The 19,098-nt window shown below is 53.0% G+C and overlaps 2 protein-coding genes across 2 annotated transcripts in view; both read right to left on the reverse strand.

The window, feature by feature from the left end:
* The window catches only part of krit1 (KRIT1 ankyrin repeat containing), a gene marked incomplete at its 5' end in the record, with an annotated part of 21,830 nt that extends 7,963 nt beyond the window's left edge, over positions 1 to 13,867 (reverse strand). The window contains 15 exons of the mRNA XM_080533044.1: positions 1 to 72; positions 168 to 278; positions 2,905 to 2,992; positions 3,181 to 3,347; positions 3,678 to 3,829; positions 4,394 to 4,550; positions 4,950 to 5,057; positions 5,288 to 5,444; positions 7,046 to 7,189; positions 8,658 to 8,773; positions 9,186 to 9,441; positions 9,906 to 10,038; positions 10,285 to 10,377; positions 11,657 to 11,813; positions 13,766 to 13,867. The exon at positions 1 to 72 is cut by the window's left edge and continues 24 nt beyond it. Of these exons, the coding sequence (XP_080389170.1) occupies positions 1 to 72; positions 168 to 278; positions 2,905 to 2,992; positions 3,181 to 3,347; positions 3,678 to 3,829; positions 4,394 to 4,550; positions 4,950 to 5,057; positions 5,288 to 5,444; positions 7,046 to 7,189; positions 8,658 to 8,773; positions 9,186 to 9,441; positions 9,906 to 10,038; positions 10,285 to 10,377; positions 11,657 to 11,813; positions 13,766 to 13,867 (2,013 nt within the window). The remainder of the gene's footprint in view (positions 73 to 167; positions 279 to 2,904; positions 2,993 to 3,180; positions 3,348 to 3,677; positions 3,830 to 4,393; positions 4,551 to 4,949; positions 5,058 to 5,287; positions 5,445 to 7,045; positions 7,190 to 8,657; positions 8,774 to 9,185; positions 9,442 to 9,905; positions 10,039 to 10,284; positions 10,378 to 11,656; positions 11,814 to 13,765) is intronic.
* A 2,370-nt stretch (positions 13,868 to 16,237) lies between these two features.
* Positions 16,238 to 19,046, reverse strand: rpz2 (rapunzel 2; the record flags this gene model as incomplete). Its single annotated transcript, XM_080531996.1, has 2 exons — positions 18,941 to 19,046; positions 16,238 to 16,976 (listed from the first exon to the last, which is right to left on the reverse strand). Exon 2 carries the CDS (start codon positions 16,937 to 16,939, stop codon positions 16,238 to 16,240), a length of 702 nt encoding a protein of 233 aa, XP_080388122.1. The 5' UTR covers positions 16,940 to 16,976; positions 18,941 to 19,046.
* Positions 19,047 to 19,098: the final 52 nt, after the last annotated feature.

The following is a 19,098-nucleotide window of genomic DNA, read 5'->3' on the forward strand; positions in this document are numbered from 1 at the left end:
CAGGCCGGTGGTGTTGACCCCGGCGTAGACGCGTATGATCTTGTGGTTGCTGCTGCTGGCCTTGGTGTAGACCTGGCAGACAGGTTAGACAGACAGGTTAGACAGACAGGTCAGAGACAGACAGGTCAGAGACAGACAGGTTAGAGACAGACAGGTTAGAGACAGACCTGGCCCGTGAAGAAGGCGGCGCCGTAGGTGGGGATGTCCCAGCAGCCCTGCAGGAACAGCCTCTGCAGGTGGTGCATCTCCTTACTGACCCCCTCACTGGAGCTCAGGCTCTGGGAGGGGGGGGAGAGGGGGAGGGAGAGGGGGAGGCAGACCGTCAGACTAGGGCCGCAAAAGCATTTGTTGAAAATGTGTTTCCTGTTAGTTGATTCACCTTTTTTTTCCTGAGTGGGGCAGTTCCACTCATATTTTTCATTGTATTGGACAGATACAGATACAGACACAGTGAAGACAGACAGGAAAGTAAGGAGACGAAGGGAGAGAGAGAGAGGGCATGTCAGCAGGATTCTAACCAGATTCTAACCCATGCCGACATGGGCTTATGTGTGCACTGTAGACCACGGTGCTAGACCACTGGACCACCCCAGGCCATGGTGCTAGACCACTGGACCACCCCAGGCCATGGTGCTAGACCACTGGACCACCCCAGGCCATGGTACTAGACCACTGGACCACCCCAGGCCATGGTACTAGACCACTGGACCACTGCAGGCCATGGTACTAGACCACTGGACCACCCCAGGCCATGGAGCTACACCACTGGACCACACCAGGCCATGGTGCTAGACCACTGGACCACCCCAGGCCAAGGTGCTAGACCACTGGACCACCCCAGGCCAAGGTGCTAGACCACTGGACCACCCCAGGCCATGGTACTAGACCCCTGGACCACCCCAGGCTGTGGTGCTAGACCCCTGGACCACCCCAGGCCATGGTACTAGACCACTGGACCACTGCAGGCCATGGTACTAGACCACTGGACCACCCCAGGTCATGGTGCTAGACCACTGGACCACCCCAGGCCATGGTGCTAGACCACTGGACCACCCCAGGCCATGGTGCTAGACCACTGGACCACCCCAGGCTGTGGTACTAGACCACTGGACCACCCCAGACCACGGTGCTAGACCACTGGACCACCCCAGGCCATGGTGCTAGACCACTGGACCACCCCAGGCCATGGTGCTAGACCACTGGACCACCCCAGGCCATGGTACTAGACCACTGGACCACTGCAGGCCATGGTACTAGACCCCTGGACCACCCCAGGCCATGGTACCAGACCACTGGACCACCCCAGGCCATGGTACTAGACCACTGGACCACTGGACAACCCCAGGACACTCAACCATTTAATCTGACCAACCTTGTACTCATGAGAGAGACCAGTAGACAGACCAGCAGAGAGACCAGCAGACAGACAGACCAGCAGACAGACCAGCAGACAGACCAGCAGACAGACCAGCAGACAGACCAGCAGACAGACAGACAGACCAGCAGAGAGACAGACCAGCAGACAGACAGACCAGCAGACAGACCAGCAGAGAGACCAGCAGACAGACAGACCAGCAGACAGACCAGCAGACAGACCAGCAGACAGACAGACCAGCAGACAGACAGACCAGCAGACAGACCAGCAGACAGACCAGCAGAGAGACCAGCAGACAGACAGACAGACCAGCAGACAGACCAGCAGACAGACAGACCAGCAGACAGACAGACCAGCAGACAGACAGACCAGCAGACAGACCAGCAGACAGACCAGCAGACAGACAGACCAGCAGACAGACCAGCAGAGAGACCAGCAGACAGACAGACCAGCAGACAGACCAGCAGAGAGACCAGCAGACAGACAGACCAGCAGACAGACAGACCAGCAGACAGACCAGCAGACAGACCAGCAGACAGACAGACCAGCAGACAGACCAGCAGAGAGACCAGCAGACAGACAGACCAGCAGACAGACCAGCAGAGAGACCAGCAGACAGACAGACCAGCAGACAGACCAGCAGACAGACCAGCAGAGAGACAGACCAGCAGAGAGACCAGCAGACAGACAGACAGACAGACCAGCAGACAGACCAGCAGAGAGACCAGCAGACAGACAGACCAGCAGACAGACCAGCAGACAGACAGACCAGCAGACAGACCAGCAGACAGACAGACCAGCAGACAGACCAGCAGACAGACAGACCAGCAGACAGACCAGCAGACAGACCAGCAGAGAGACCAGCAGACAGACCAGCAGACAGACCAGCAGACAGACCAGCAGACAGACAGACCAGCAGACAGACCAGCAGACAGACCAGCAGACAGACAGACCAGCAGAGAGACAGACCAGCAGACAGACCAGCAGACAGACCAGCAGAGAGACCAGCAGACAGACAGACCAGCAGACAGACCAGCAGACAGACAGACCAGCAGACAGACCAGCAGACAGACAGACCAGCAGAGAGACAGACCAGCAGACAGACAGACCAGCAGACAGACAGACAGACAGACCAGCAGACAGACCAGCAGACAGACAGACCAGCAGACAGACCAGCAGACAGACCAGCAGAGAGACCAGCAGACAGACAGACCAGCAGACAGACAGACCAGCAGACAGACAGACCAGCAGACAGACCAGCAGACAGACAGACCAGCAGACAGACCAGCAGACAGACCAGCAGACAGACCAGCAGACAGACAGACCAGCAGACAGACAGACCAGCAGACAGACCAGCAGAGAGACAGACCAGCAGACAGACAGACCAGCAGACAGACCAGCAGACAGACAGACCAGCAGACAGACCAGCAGAGAGACAGACCAGCAGACAGACAGACCAGCAGACAGACAGACCAGCAGACAGACCAGCAGACAGACCAGCAGACAGAGAGACCAGCAGAGAGACCAACCTTGTACTCATGCAGGATCCTGCTGGTCCAGTGGTGAGCTTTGCTCTTCACCTTGCTGATCGGAACGACGGACTTCAGGTTCTCCTCACTGGAGGAGACAACATGGACACAGTCACCATGACGACAGATCTAATGGACACAGTCACCATGACTACAGATCTAATGGACAAAGTCACCACGACTACAGATCTAATGGACCCTAACGGTCATAGGATTAGGGTCATATATAATGTATAGTCGTAGGGTTAGGGTTCGTAGGGTCGTAGGTCAGGTTACTTGAGGAAGCCCTGCTTGTGCTTCTTGCTCTCGTAGTTCCCGTAGATGATCTGCAGCAGCAGGCCGGCCAGGGTGATCAGCTTGGCGTCGGGCGACGGCAGGAAGCCCGTCAGCAGGCAGTGGCGCGCCTCGTCAAACAGGATGAGGATGGACAGAGGGTCCTCCACCTGCAGGACGGAGGGACACACAACACACTGCTGGGTTCAAATCCCACCTGGGAACACTCAGCCCTCAGTTACTCCAGGGAGACTGTCCCTGTAATCTCTAATTGGTAAGTCGCTTTTGGGTAAAAGCATCTGGTAAATGGTTAAAATGTAAATGTAGAGTTGGAGAGTTAAGAGTGATGTTCTAGAGTTAGTGATGTTCTAGAGTTAGTGAAGTTCTAGAGTGATGTTCTAGAGTGGTGTTCTAGGGTGTTGTTCTAGAGTGATGTTCTAGTGATGTGAGTGAGAGGGTTCTAGAGTGAGAGGGTTCTAGAGCGATGTTCCAGGTCTGACCTTCTTCTCTACGTCCAGCGGCAGGCGCACGTCCCTGCGGAGGAACAGCTGGGGGTTCTCCCTCTGGGGGTCCAGGACCGTCAGGTCCGCCACGATCTCGCCCCAGATCCTCAGGTGCTGCAGGGGCTTGTGGTACGGCTTCAGCTGCAGGTCTGACGGAAGAACACAGCGAAACATACAAAAATAGGGGAGATGGTTAGGGGTTAGGGAAGGTTGTATGCGTGGGAGAACAGGTAGGTTTTGAGGTGGGATGAGGTGGGAAGTGGAGAGTGAGGGTCTCTGAGTGGTTGAGGGAGAGAGTTCCAGAGTCTCTGAGTGGTTGAGGGAGAGAGTTCCAGAGTCTCTGAGTGGTTGAGGGAGAGAGTTCCAGAGTCTCTGAGTGGTTGAGGGAGAGAGTTCCAGAGTCTCTGAGTGGCTGAGGGAGAGAGTTCCAGAGGCGGGGTGCAGCTCGTGAGAAAGCACGGTCTCCCAAGCCTTTGAGTTTTGAGGGTGGGACAGTGAGGGGAACAATGGATGAAGATGGGAGGGTACGGGTAGGGCGGTGGGGGAGAAGGAGGTCAGTCAGGTAAGGGGGGGCCAGGCTATGGAGGGCTTTGTATGTGAGGAGGATCTAGATTCAATGTTTTGACATACTGGGTCCTGAGTACAGCAGGTAGTGAGTACAGTACAGCGGAGACACAAGCCTGAACAGCAGCAGGTAGTAGCGGTGGACCTACTGAGGTTCTGGGAGCAGATCCAGATGGTGAAGTACTGCTGCGTGTCGGGGGAGAGGCGCATGCCCTCCATCACCTGCTGCACCGACGTGTTGTTGCCCCGCCGCAGCTCCACGCTGCGGTACGACCCGTCCATGCGGTAGATACGCACCTTCTCATACTACACACACACACACACACACGCACACACGGGTTCGATCACCAGTGCGAATAAGTGTGGCGATAACAGACACCCTTGCTAAATTAATCTTTTCAGAAAGGGGTCTATGGGTAAGAACCTGTGCTGTCGGAGAAGTATACAGAGTTTTTATATAATGAATGAATGTTGAGCCAAGATTAAAATGCACCAGGCTAGAGAAGGCTAGCCCTAACTCCAATCTACCACGTCAAAAGCCTTCTCTGCATTTTAATTTCTTTTTTATACTGTGCCCTATTCTATTATACTGGGCTGTGGCTATTCTCCCAATCATCTGGCCTGAAAGACAGGAAATACACAGGATCTGAGCAGATGATTGGCTGAGGATTCTGAGCACATGATTGGCTGAAGGCTCCCACTCACAGGCTTGTTATTGGTCAGCTGCAGGATCTTGAGCGTCTCCTCCCACTCGTTCTGCTTGTTCTCCTCACACACCTGCAGAGGAGACCTCTTCTGCTGGTCCTCAATGTGCTGCAGGACACACACACACACACACACAACCTCAATACACACAATACACACTCAATACACACACACACACACTACCTCAATACACACACAACCTCACTACACACACACACACACACACACACACAACCTCAATACACACAATACACACTCAATACACACACTACCTCAATACACACACAACCTCAATACACACACTACCTCAATACACACACACACAACCTCCCTCCTACCCGGTCTATCTCTGGGCGTGACAGCAGCAGGGTGACTATCTGGGCGTGGCCGCCCCGGGCAGCGAAGTGCAGCGGGGAGCTCAGCTGGCCGTTCAGCAGGTTGGGGTTGCAGTTCCCCTGGTCCAGCAGCAGCCTGGTCGCCTCCACCTTCCCATGCCTGCAACACACACACACACACACACACACACACACACACACACACACACACACACACACACTCTTACTTCCTTTCTGGCTTATCATCTTTTCCCCCCTCTCCCCTGATGAGATTCTTACACTAATCGCATCCAAGCGGGCAACCACCTGCCCTCTCCATCCCGTAAAATGGAACTCCTGGACCCTCACACCAATCCGGCTTCAAGACTGGGCACTCCACTGAGACTGCTCTCCATGCTGTCACGGAGGCCCTCCACTCTGCTCAAGCTTCCTCCCTCTCCTCTGTTCTCATCCTCCTGGACCTGTCTGCTGCCTTCCACACAGTCAACCACCAGATCCTTCTCTCCACCCTCTCAGAACTGGGCATCTCTGTCACCGCACACTCCTGGTTTCCTTCCTACCTGGCGGGTCGCTCCTACCAGGTGACCTGGAGAGAATCATTGTCTTCTCCACGGACCCTCACCACTGGGGTACCCCAGGGCTCTGTCGTAGGGCCCCTACTGCTCTCCCTCTATACCAAGTCTCTTGGCTCGGTAATCGCCTCACAGGGGTTCTCCTACCACAGCTATGCAGACGACACTCAACTCTTCCTGTCCTTCCCCCCCTCTGATCTTCATGTGGCAACACGTGTCTCTGCGTGTCTCGCTGACATCTCTACATGGATGTCAGCCCACCACCTCAAGTTCAACCTTAACAAGACTGAGCTACTCTTCATCCCTGGGAAAGCCTGCCCTCTCCAAGACTTCTCCATCACAGTGGAGAACTCTACTGTAACCTCCCCCCAGACAGCCAAGAACCGTGGAATGATCCTGGACAACGGCCTATCCTGTGCAGAGAACATTGCAGCAACGGCTCGCTCCTGCAGATTCTTCCTTTACAACATCAGAAGGATACGTCCATTCCTCACCAGAGAGGCAGCGCAACTCTTGACCCAGTCACTGGTCATCTCCCGCCTTGACTACTGCAACGCACTCCTGGCCGGGCTCACCGCCTCCGCCATCAGACCTCTGCAGCTCATCCAGAATGCTGCTGCCTGTCTGGTGTTCAACCTCCCCAAATTGTCTCATGTCACCCCTCTCCTTCGGACCCTGCACTGGCTCCCGATAGCAGCTCGCATCAGATTCAAGACCCTGGTGCTTGCATACCAGGCGGCAAAAGGGACAGCCCCTCCCTACTGCAGGCAATGGTCACCCCCCAAACTTCAGCCCGTTCCCTCCGCTCCTCCACCTCTGCTGGCCGACTGGCCCCACCACCTCTACGTCAATGCGGCAGTCACGCTGCCTGGTCACATCTCTTCACTACCCTGGCTCCCCGCTGGTGGAATGAGCTTCCCACGGCTGTCAGAACTGCAGAGTCACTACCCATCTTCCGTCCCGAGATTTCTACTTCCCCCCTTGTACTGTTTCTCCAGTGTCTGCTGACTGACTGGCTGACCGGTTGGCTGACTGACTGATTGACTGACTGGCTGACTGACTGACTGGCTGACTGACTGACTGGCTGGCTGACTGACTGGCTGGCTGACTAACTGGCTGGCTGGCTGGCTGGCTGACTGGCTGGTTGGCTGGCTGACTGACTGATTGACTGACTGGCTGGCTGACTCACCAGCAGGCGTAGTGGATGGGGGCCCAGTGGTCACTGTCCAGCTGTTTGACAGAGAAGCCGCCGTCCAGCAGCTTAGCCAGCAGCTCGGTGTCGCCCTCGCAGGCGGAGCGGTGGAGAGGGAAGTCGTCTACCCACTGGCGCTCCCTAGAGACAGGACAGGTTAGACAGGGTTAGGACTGGGTTAGACTGGGTTAGACTGAGTTAGACTAGGTTAGGACTCAGATCTTGCTCCTCCAGGTCCCCAGTACCAGGCTCCGCACCATGGGGGACCGCGCCTGTGGAACAGCCTTCCTAGCCAGCTAAGGGAACAGCCTTCCTAGCCAGCTAAGGGAACAGCCTTTCTAGCCAGCTAAGGGAACAGCCTTCCTAGCCAGCTAAGGGAACAGCCTTCCTAGCCAGCTAAGAGAACAGCCTTCCTAGCCAGCTAAGGGAACAGCCTTCCTAGCCAGCTAAGGGAACAGCCTTCCTAGTCAGCTAAGGGAACAGCCTTCCTAGCCAGCTAAGGGAACAGCCTTCCTAGCCAGCTAAGGGAACAGCCTTCCTAGCCAGCTAAGGGAACAGCCTTCCTAGTCAGCTAAGGGAACAGCCTTCCTAGCCAGCTAAGGGAACAGCCTTCCTAGCCAGCTAAGGGAACAGCCTTCCTAGCCAGCTAAGGGAACAGCCTTCCTAGCCAGCTAAGGGAACAGCCTTCCTAGCCAGCTAAGGGAACAGCCTTCCTAGCCAGCTAAGGGAACAGCCTTCCTAGCCAGCTAAGGGAACAGCCTTCCTAGCCAGCTAAGGGAACAGCCTTCCTAGCCAGCTAAGGGCACAGCCTTCCTAGTCAGCTAAGGGAACAGCCTTCCTAGCCAGCTAAGGGAACAGCCTTCCTAGCCAGCTAAGGGAACAGCCTTCCTAGCCAGCTAAGGGCACAGCCTTCCTAGTCAGCTAAGGGAACAGCCTTCCTAGTCAGCTAAGGGAACAGCCTTCCTAGTCAGCTAAGGGAACAGCCTTCCTAGTCAGCTAAGGGCACAGCCTTCCTAGTCAGCTAAGGGAACAGCCTTCCTAGTCAGCTAAGGGAACAGCCTTCCTAGTCAGCTAAGGGAACAGCCTTCCTAGCCAGCTAAGGGCACAGCCTTCCTAGTCAGCTAAGGGCACAGCCTTCCTAGCCAGCTAAGGGAACAGCCTTCCTAGCCAGCTAAGAGAACAGCCTTCCTAGCCAGCTAAGGGAACAGCCTTCCTAGCCAGCTAAGGGCACAGCCTTCCTAGTCAGCTAAGAGAACAGCCTTCCTAGTCAGCTAAGGGAACAGCCTTCCTAGCCAGCTAAGGGAACAGCCTTCCTAGCCAGTTAAGGGAACAGCCTTCCTAGCCAGCTAAGGGCAGTACAGAGCCTGGACTCTTAAGACAGGCCTAAAAACCTTTTTTATTCAAAAAGGCCTGTGTTCACTCTTGTGATTTCTTTTGTGTTTTTTAATTATGTTTTTGAACTTGTTATGTTTTTAGGCTGTTCTTTAACTCTGAGATTCTTTTGAAGGAAAAGTGCAATACAAATAAAATGCATTATTATTATTATTATTATCATCATCATCCTCCTCCTCATCATCATCATCATTATTATCCAGGAGCTCTTCCTCACTTGTCGTCGGTGGTGGCGGTGGTGTTTCCGTGCCATTTGTCTCTCTTGGGGATGGAGATCTTGGAGTAGTCTGGAGCGCCCAGGCCGAAGTACGGGTTGATGATCACCTTGTCCACCTGCAGCAGCAGCAGCCAATCAGACGCCACGTCAACAGCAGCAGCCAATCAGACGCCACGTCAACAGCAGCAGCCAATCAGACGCCACGTCAACAGCAGCAGCCAATCAGACGCCACGTCAACAGCAGCAGCCAATCAGACGCCACGTCAACAGCAGCAGCCAATCAGACACCACGTCAACAGCAGGTGACAGCCAGGATCACACAGAGGTATGTACTTGTCTGGATTCTATAGTAACAAAACCGTTGTCTAACCCTTCTTCACATCTGACTGTCCTGGACTGGCAGATAAACACTAACTAACTAGTCCTGGACTGACAGATAAACACTAACTAACTAGTCCTGGACTGACAGATAAACACTAACTAACTAGTCCTGGACTGGGCGTGTGAAGCGTCACCATGGCGACTCACGCGGTTGGTGTACTGCAGGTCGGAGCCGTACAGGGGGTTCTGGATGCAGAGGTCCGCCTTCTCCAGCGACATCATCTTGCTGCGGATCTCCAGCGCGGTGTAGCCCATGTGACGCCCGTCGCCCGGGCAACCGTCCCCCCCCCCTCCGCCCCCCCCGTAGGCCGGGTTACTGACGCTGGTCTTGACCCGGTCCAGAGGCGCCGGCCGGAACAGGGCCGGGATGGCCTGGGGCACGCTGTGCTGCTCCGCTAGCCACCTGGGGGGTTAAAGGTCAAAGGTCAGCCTGGGGAGGGAGGGGTTAAAGGTCAGCCTGGGGAGGGAGGGGTTAATTGGAGGAAGTTCTGGCGTCATCCAGGCGTTTATTTGTTCAACGCAATTACAGAGATTGTCGATGGGACTATAGTCGTTAGGTGAGAGGGCTATGGGACTATAGCTGAGAGGGCTGTGTAGATCTGAGTGTCATCTGCATAGTTGTGGGAGGCAAACATTTTTTATTTTTTATGTGTCCCAATGGAAGCATGTAGAGATTGAATAGAAGGGGGCCAAGGATCGACCCTTGGGAAACCCCACATGTCATTTTAACATGGAGAACGTAAACATGGAGAACGTAAACATGGAGAACTGTAACCATGGAGAACTGTAACCACGGAGAACTGTAACCACGGAGAACGTGAACACGGAGGACCGTAACCACGGAGACCGTAACCACGGAGACCGTACTTGTCGAGGGCCAGCAGCATGGTGGCGGTGGCGGGGGACACGTGGGCGCTGGTGTCGCTGCAGACCCGCAGGATGTCCTGGAGGCAGAAGAAGCTGGGGAGGCCGGGGGCACCGGACACCTGCTTACTGCTGTCTGCACACACACACACACACGCACACGCACGCGCACGCACGCACGCACACACCACGCACGCACGCACGCACGCACGCACGCACGCACACACACACACACACACACAGGAGGGACATGAAACAACACCACTGGTATTACACACAGACCCAGATCAAGATAACAGGACAGAGTCTATGGACAGCTAGCAGGGTTAGCTAGCAGGGTTAGCTAGCAGGGTTAGGGTTAGTCTGGGTTAGGGTTAGGTACCTTTGACGTTGATCGGCACAATAAATAGGGAGGCCTCTCTGCCTTCATTGTCGCCATCCAGAGGAAACTTCTTCATGTGGACGACGCGCTTCCCTGCAGAGGACAGAGACTAAGGGTTAATAATAATAATAATAATACATTTATTTTATAAGGCGCCTTTCATGGCACTCAAGGTCGCTGTACAACAACAAATTTAAAAATACATAGAAATATACAGTATAAAACATAGCTAGCAGCAGAGCAGCACGGGAACAGTAAATCAACAGGGATACGCCTGCGTAAACAGGTGGGTTTTGAATGAGGAGATTGAATCAATGTTCCTGATGTCGGGGGGGAGGGAGTTCCAGAGGCGAGGGGCGGAGCGGCTGAAGGCTCTAAACCCCATGGTGGACAGACGGGCTGGGGGGACGGTCAGGTTGATGGAGGAGGCAGACCTGAGGGACCGGGTGGGAATGTTGATGTGGAGGAGGTCGGACAGTTATGGAGGGGCGAGGTTATGGATGGCCTTGAAAGTATGGAGGAGGATTTTGTAATCGATGCGGTGTTTGATGGGGAGCCAGTGGAGTTGGTGTAGAATGGGGGTGATGTGACTGATGACAGGGGTTCTGGTGACAATACGGGCAGCAGCGTTCTGGACCAGTTGGATCTTGTGGAGCAGTTTGTGGGGGAGACCAAAGAGAAGGGAGTTACAGTAATCTAGGCGGGAAGTGACGAGGGAGTGGACCAGGATTGCGGCGCTGTTGGGAGTGAGTGAAGGGCGGAGGCGGTTGATATTACGAAGATGGAAGTAAGCAGACCGGATGGTGTTATTGACGTAGGAGTGGAATGAAAGGGTGCTGTCGACCCTAACCCTAACCCTTAGCTTAGAGGTAAGATGTACCTGTGATCTCCTGGTGGTCTCGTCTACGTATGTGTGTCACATTCTAATGCTTTTGTCCTCATATATCGGGATCTGATCCGATCTGACTTTTCTTCCGGAAAAAACGTGAATACATTTCCACGTTGTTGAAAATCAATGACACATCGCTGGTCAACTAACACAGCTTGTTTTGTGAGCCTGCTAACAATGTAAAGTAGTGTTCTAGTTAACTAGGTAACAATGTAAAGTAGTGTTCTAGTTAACTAGGTAACAATGTAAAGTAGTGTTCTAGTTAACTAGGTAACAATGTAAAGTAGTGTTCTAGTTAACTAGGTAGCAGTGGGGATTACTCACCCAATCCGTTGCGTTGTTGCAGTATTTTGGCTCGACTAGCGAGTTTGTGTTGTGATTCTCAACAACGTTGAAACTTAGTTCTGTGTTTCAAAAGAAAAGTCTGAACATTTTGTCTGTCTCATATCTACCTGTGAGGCCCTGGTTGGTGGAGATGTTTACCTGTGAGGCCCTGGTTGTTGCTGATGGGTCTGGTCGTCTCGTCCACGTAGTCCAGGATGGACCGGGCCGCGTCTCCGTCTCTGAGGATCCTGGTGGCCAGCAGAACCTTCTTCCTCTTCTTCTCCTTCCCCTCCAGCGGGATCTCTATCAGCAGGATCTGACAGGGACGACAGGAGGAGGAAGGGTGTGATGATGTCACAGGCGATGATGTCACAGGTAAGGTCCGACCGTGGTGTCAAAGTCATGTGATCAGACAGAGAGTCGGTGCTGGAGTCACAGCCTGGCAGTGACAGACGCAGATTAAGACCAGATCTGGATCAATAACATCATCAGGGTCAGTCTTAACCAGCCCAGATACCAGCGACACTACAGACAGGTGGACAAGAAACAACAACGTCAAACACCTGAGTCTGTGGGAGGAGTCAGGGGTCTGTGGGAGGAGTCAGGGGTCTGTGGGAGGAGTCAGGGGTCTGTGGGAGGAGTCAGACACATGTGGGAGGAGTCAGGGGTCTGTGGGAGGAGTCAGACACATGTGGGAGGAGTCAGGGGTCTGTGGGAGGAGTCAGACACCTGTGGGAGGAGTCAGGGGTCTGTGAGAGGAGTCAGGGGTCTGTGGGAGGAGTCAGGGGTCTGTGGGAGGAGTCAGACACCTGTGGGAGGAGTCAGGGGTCTGTGGGAGGAGTCAGGGGTCTGTGGGAGGAGTCAGGGGTCTGTGGGAGGAGTCAGGGGTCTGTGGGAGGAGTCAGACACATGTGGGAGGAGTCAGGGGTCTGTGGGAGGAGTCAGACACATGTGGGAGGAGTCAGGGGTCTGTGGGAGGAGTCAGGCAGCTGTGGGAGGAGTCAGGAGTCTGTGGGAGGAGTCAGGGGTCTGTGGGAGGAGTCAGAGACCTGTGGGAGGAGTCAGGGGTCTGTGGGAGGAGTCAGACACCTGTGGGAGGAGTCAGGGGTCTGTGAGAGGAGTCAGGGGTCTGTGGGAGGAGTCAGGGGTCTGTGGGAGGAGTCAGACACCTGTGGGAGGAGTCAGGGGTCTGTGGGAGGAGTCAGGGGTCTGTGGGAGGAGTCAGGGGTCTGTGGGAGGAGTCAGAGGTCTGTGGGAGGAGTCAGAGGTCTGTGGGAGGAGTCAGGGGTCTGTGGGAGGAGTCAGGGGTTTGTGGGAGGAGTCAGGCAGCTGTGGGAGGAGTCAGGCAGCTGTGGGAGGAGTCAGGGGTCTGTGGGAGGAGTCAGGGGTCTGTGGGAGGAGTCAGGGGTCTGTGGGAGGAGTCAGGGGTCTGTGAGAGGAGTCAGGGGTCTGTGGGAGGAGTCAGGGGTCTGTGGGAGGAGTCAGGGGTCTGTGGGAGGAGTCAGGGGTCTGTGGGAGGAGTCAGGGGTCTGTGGGAGGAGTCAGGCAGCTGTGGGAGGAGTCAGGGGTCTGTGGGAGGAGTCAGGGGTCTGTGGGAGGAGTCAGACAGCTGTGGGAGGAGTCAGACACCTGTGGGAGGAGTCAGACACCTGTGGGAGGAGTCAGGAGTCTGTGGGAGGAGTCAGGGGTCTGTGGGAGGAGTCAGGGGTCTGTGGGAGGAGTCAGGGGTCTGTGGGAGGAGTCAGGGGTCTGTGGGAGGAGTCAGGGGTCTGTGGGAGGAGTCAGGGGTCTGTGGGAGGAGTCAGGGGTCTGTGGGAGGAGTCAGGGGTCTGTGGGAGGAGTCAGGGGTCTGTGGGAGGAGTCAGGGGTCTGTGGGAGGAGTCAGACACCTGTGGGAGGAGTCAGGGGTCTGTGGGAGGAGTCAGGGGTCTGTGGGAGGAGTCAGGCAGCTGTGGGAGGAGTCAGGGGTCTGTGGGAGGAGTCAGGGGTCTGTGGGAGGAGTCAGGGGTCTGTGGGAGGAGTCAGGGGTCTGTGGGAGGAGTCAGGGGTCTGTGGGAGGAGTCAGGGGTCTGTGGGAGGAGTCAGGGGTCTGTGGGAGGAGTCAGACACCTGTGGGAGGAGTCAGGGGTCTGTGGGAGGAGTCAGGGGTCTGTGGGAGGAGTCAGACACCTGTGGGAGGAGTCAGGGGTTTGTGGGAGGAGTCAGACACCTGTGGGAGGAGTCAGGGGTCTGTGGGAGGAGTCAGTGGGAGGAGGGGTGTGGCCTCACCTCGTAGGCCTTGGCGCGGTACTCCTTGCAGCTCAGACTGACGTGGTTCTTGGGTCGGATCACGGCCACGAACACGTCCTCCAACTGGTCTTGGTTGCCCATGGCGACGGCTTGCCTTCAATTCCGACCAGACGTCGTCATCATCATCATCATCATCATCATCACACCCCGGCACCCTCCAGCCAGCACCATGCCTGGAACATTACATTAGATTACATTAGATTACATTAGATTAGATTAGATTCAACTTTATTGTCATCGCAGAGTACAAGTACTATACAGCGAGTATAGCAGTTTAGCATCCAACCACAAGTGCAAATACTAGTGATATAAGGGCATGGTATAAACAGAACAAGAGGTAGTGGTAGGTGACTATGTAATAACAGTATGTGCAGAGGGAGTGTTGTAAATGTCGTGTATCACCTGAATGAATGTACTTTCGTGTGTACACTTCTTTCGATATGTACCATCAGTATCGTTTAGTTCTACACAGTTATGGGCCATGTACAGTGAGGTCGTTTATGTACAGTTTATGGATGAATGTAGCTACAAATAAACATGTTATCAATCAGGGTGTCGTAAAACTTTAGCTGTTCATGATTGTAGGACACCTCCAGTTGTCCAGTCACAGTAGTAATAACATGTTTATGTTTACCAGTAAAAAGGTTTATGTAGATTCTCAGTGGAAACATGATTTTTTCAACAAAACGGGATTGTCTTGTAAACCCTGAGTCAACCACGTGTTACTCCAGGTGAATGAACAGTTATATGAGATATATATATATATATATATATATATATATATATATATATATTAACAGGTAACATGAAGATGACAGGGATGAAAGAAAGATCATCATGTTTTCACAAAAGTCCAAAAACTTGACATGTGTCTAAGTCCCGCCCCGGAAACCACACACACTTCCGGTGCAGCCAGAGACAGAGACAGAGAGGCTGTTGATCATAACAGAAACACAAAGTCTTCATCTTCATCTTCATCTCCTGCGGGGTCAGACTGACCCGGGTGTGTCTGGAGTCTGGACAGAGAACCAGCAGTACATAAACTCTGAACATAAAGAAACGTACATTTAGAAACGTACCTGAAAAGACGAACTTGTCAAAGTTTATACAGTGTTTAATGTTCTTTATGTTCTCTCTCTCAGGGATTCTTCATGTTGTTGGTTATAAAGAGTCCAGTAGAGTCTCAGTAAGGATCAGTAACAGTAGTTACTTAGTTAGATGCGCTAACAGGGTTAACCGTAAGTTAGATGGGAGTTTCCTGGTCAGAACATCGCGTCGCTGACAACAGCAGAGCGGAATGGACAAGAGTCACACAACTCCTCCGCCGCCTCGTTCTGACAACTGCGCCCTCTGGTGGCGAGGTGGAGGTACTGCGCCCTCTGGTGGCGAGGTGGAGGTACTGCGCCCTCTGGGGGCGAGGTGGAGGTACTGCGCCCTCTGGTGGCGAGGTGGAGGTACTGCGCCCTCTGGTGGTGAGGTGGAATATACACGGCCTACATAGACAGTACAGTGGACCGCTCTCAGGCCACAAACACAACAAAATAAAAAGACAAATGAAGAATAGACTAAAATAAAATAGATACAAAAATACATGTTTGTGTGATAAAGGAAAATAATGTGACTGAATGAATTAAGTCAAGTTGAAGCTGTTGCCTGGAGACATATCTGAACGATGATGTCATATCTGCCTGATGATATCATATCTGCCTGGTGATGTCATATCTGCCCGATTATGTCATATCTGCCCGATGATGTCATATCTGCCTGATGATGTCATATCTGACTGATGATGTCATTCAACATCAAAACACACTCATGTCTTCCCTTATTGTAGGTCGATAACAAAGACAATGACGACTCACACAAGATGTAACAGTAAACAGACACATTGTGTTGGTCATTTACATTTACATTTACATTTTTGGCATTTAGCAGACGCCTTATTCCAAAGCGACTGGTCAACAGCAGCGCTCGTGTCACACAGGAATCTGACATGTCAGGTTGGTTAATCAGCTTCTTTATTGAAGACGACGTATAAAACATAGCAGGTGAAATAAGGCAGCTGAGTGCAGGAACATAATTACACACACTTAAGTGGTCTTTGCAAAACAACAACTTCATAGACATAATTGGTCTAACTTCATAGACATCATTGACAGTGTTTCTTTGGACGGCAGTCAGCTTAACATTCAGACATTCAGCTTAAGTGCATAAACAGAAACAGCGATATTGGATTTTTCTGATGAATTTAGTTTTATACTTGATATATAAATGACAGATGTTCTCTGGTGGTTCAGTGGAAGGATGAGTGTTGGTGTCTGACAGTGAACAGACCCGTTTAACCAACTGAACTCCAGACCTCCTCCCTCCCTCCCTCCTCCCCCCCTCCCTCCCTCCTTCCCCTCCCTCCCCTCCCTTCCCCCCCTCCCTTCCCTCCCCTCCTTCCCTCCACTACGGTGGCGGCGCCTCCCCCTCCTCCGTACACCGGCCCAGCGCCTCCTCCATCTTGTCCTGGATCTCCTCCACCCTCTTGGCCCACTTCTCCCTGACCTCCGCCTCGTCGTCCTCCGTCACGGCCGTGTACGCCATGAGGGCGATGAGGCCGACCTGGAACAGGTGACCCAGGTGAGAGCACCTGGCCTCCATCACCCCCCGCCGCCCCCCGCAGTGCTCCAGGTACACCTCCAACAGCGGCCTGCCGAACAGCGAGCCCCCCGCCCCCGTCACGCCGCGGTAGTACACGTCCAGACTTAGGTCGCTCTTGTCTCTCTCGTAGACGCGCTCGAACTCCGCCATGTGCCGCCCCGCACCTTCCGGGTCCTTCCGCACCAGCGTGACCATGGCGCCGAAGGCGGCGTACTGGTGCTTGATGTACTCCTCGTACTTGCCGAAGGTCTCGTTCACCTCGGCCACGCGGATCTGCCTCAGGCTCTGGCGGTTCTTCTCGCAGATCTTCTCCAGCTGGCTGTGGATCCGCTGGAAGTCCTGGTCCAGCTCGTTGGCCTCCTCGCCCACCAGCCCCCGCCGGGTGAACACCACCAGGGACGTGACGATGCCGAAGAGCGGGTCGATGGAGGAGGCGAAGGAGGACACCTTCTCCACGTAGCCCAGGACCTTCACCGCCGTCTGCTTCACCTGCTGGGCGTTGGCCATGGTAGCGCTGGTCTGCTCTGGTCTGCGGGGCCTGACACTGGACAGAGAGAGACAGAGGGACAGAGAGAGAGAGACAGAGAGAGACACAGAGACAGAGAGAGAGAGACAGAGAGAGAGAGGGAGAGACAGAGAGAGAGAGAGAGACAGAGAGAGAGACACAGAGAGAGACACAGAGAGACAGAGAGAGAGACACAGAGAGAGAGAGACACAGAGAGACACAGAGAGAGAGACAGAGAGACAGAGAGAGAGACACATGGGTCAGGGTTATTAAAGGGTTATTAAAGAGTGCTGGTTGGGAGTACGACACACGATTGGTTTTTGTTTGCCAGATGTTTTTTTCGGAACATCTTTTCTACGGAGCCCCTAAGAGGTCATGATGGAGACAAACATAAGAGGTCATGATGGAGACAAACATAAGAGGTCATGATGGAGACAAACATAAGAGGTCATGATGGAGACAAACAAACAAACCGACACTAGTCCCCTCTGGTTATTATTTGCTCCCCTCTGGTTTTGCTACAATCATTTCTCTGTGAGGACACAGACCAGCACTTGCTGTCTTCAGAAGCATCCGCGTGTTACTACTGTTAACACCGCAGTGCATTCTGGGACGGCAGGCGTCTCGGGTGACCTCTCAGGTGACCATATCGTCTGTCATTCGACACTTCAAGCCCGAAGGCCTCTCCTACTGAGCTACAACCTACCGTTTAACAGACGCTTACATATCTAGAGAGAACTAGAGTAACTGACAGTGAACGCATCTACATTTACATTCAAGTGACTTAGCAGACACTTTTATCCAGTCACTGACAATCAGTACCTTTGTGTAGGTCAGTGAATCAACTGTACATCTCTCTCTGTCTGTATAAGAACAAGTCAGTCACAGTGCGAGAGAAATACTTTTTTACTGGCATTGTAGCATGTTAGGGAATACAATATATATTCATATATATTCATATATTTTGTGTATTGATTGGTTAAATATGTGTAGTCAGATCCACAGCCTCGCATTGGGTCACTTTAGATGAATCAACTAGTACTTCTTCAACAGAGAGAGAGAAGTGACCATAGATTCATAGCCTACATTGGAGATCTATGAAAGTGACGTCATCCCTTTGAAAGGAGACTGTTGTCCTGGCAACGGCTTAACAGCGTTGGCTGTCATGTGGCTGCGTTGGTAAATTCTCTCTGAGAGCGCCAGAGCGCACACTGGGCTCGACGTCATAAAGGGACCAAGTAATTTGATTGGGCAAGAGGCATCCCCATGGACCATGAGAGTGATGATCAGATTTGACCACCAGAGCGAATTTACGAACGCAGCCAGGATGTCTCTGCGTCATCGTCAGCCTGATGACGTCATCGTCAGCCTCGCGCTGCAATTCATCAGAGCAATTGCGCGTCATCTCCCTGTCATCAGAATGTCCACGCCCCTTTTTGGGTGATAGAAGAGTAGAAGTTTGACTGGCGGTCAATGGGAATTTCTGGTCTTCGCTACTTTAATCCGATAAAATAAGAAAGTAAGAAACCGTAGTGCTTTTTAGATATTAGGAGCACAAATCCGATGGCCAGTTAGGCAAACTATTATATAGTGTCGTTGCCGATCAATGATCGACGTCGTTATATAGAGAATATTAATGAAATAGGGGTTGATTCATCAGAGCAGTCATACGTCATCTCCCTGTCATCTGGGATTTGTAGTTCTTCATTTGATCTAGCCATGGTCCTAACGTCTTCACCTCCAGTTTATCTTATTATTATATAGTTATATTTACTAAAACACAAACCCCCATAGACATACCGCAGACATCACGCAACGGCTCATATTATCAGATCTTTATTTGTCAAATTTGCGCTAATTATTTTTTTGGATCAGACGACGTCATTGATTTCCTGATCTTCCACCACAACCCGCTGAGACAAACCTGTCCAGACAGAGTTCAGACCTCTCAGACAACATCGAAACCGTTTCTGAACAAAGAGAAGAGGCCCGAGTCTGCTCACCTGAGGTGGAGCTGTGGTCGAGGTTGTTACGAGGTTAGGCTGAGGAGGTTTGCCAGGTTGTTGTTCAGCTTCACTGTTTCCCTTCCGCCATTTCCCTCAGTCCCCCTGATAAGCCCCGCCCCTTGTTCCATATTAGGGATGTTACGCTCGACGCAGTA

This window comes from Nansenia antarctica (assembly GCF_963989245.1).
Source record: "Nansenia antarctica genome assembly, chromosome: 5".
In the NCBI taxonomy this organism is placed as follows: domain Eukaryota; kingdom Metazoa; phylum Chordata; class Actinopteri; order Argentiniformes; family Microstomatidae; genus Nansenia; species Nansenia antarctica.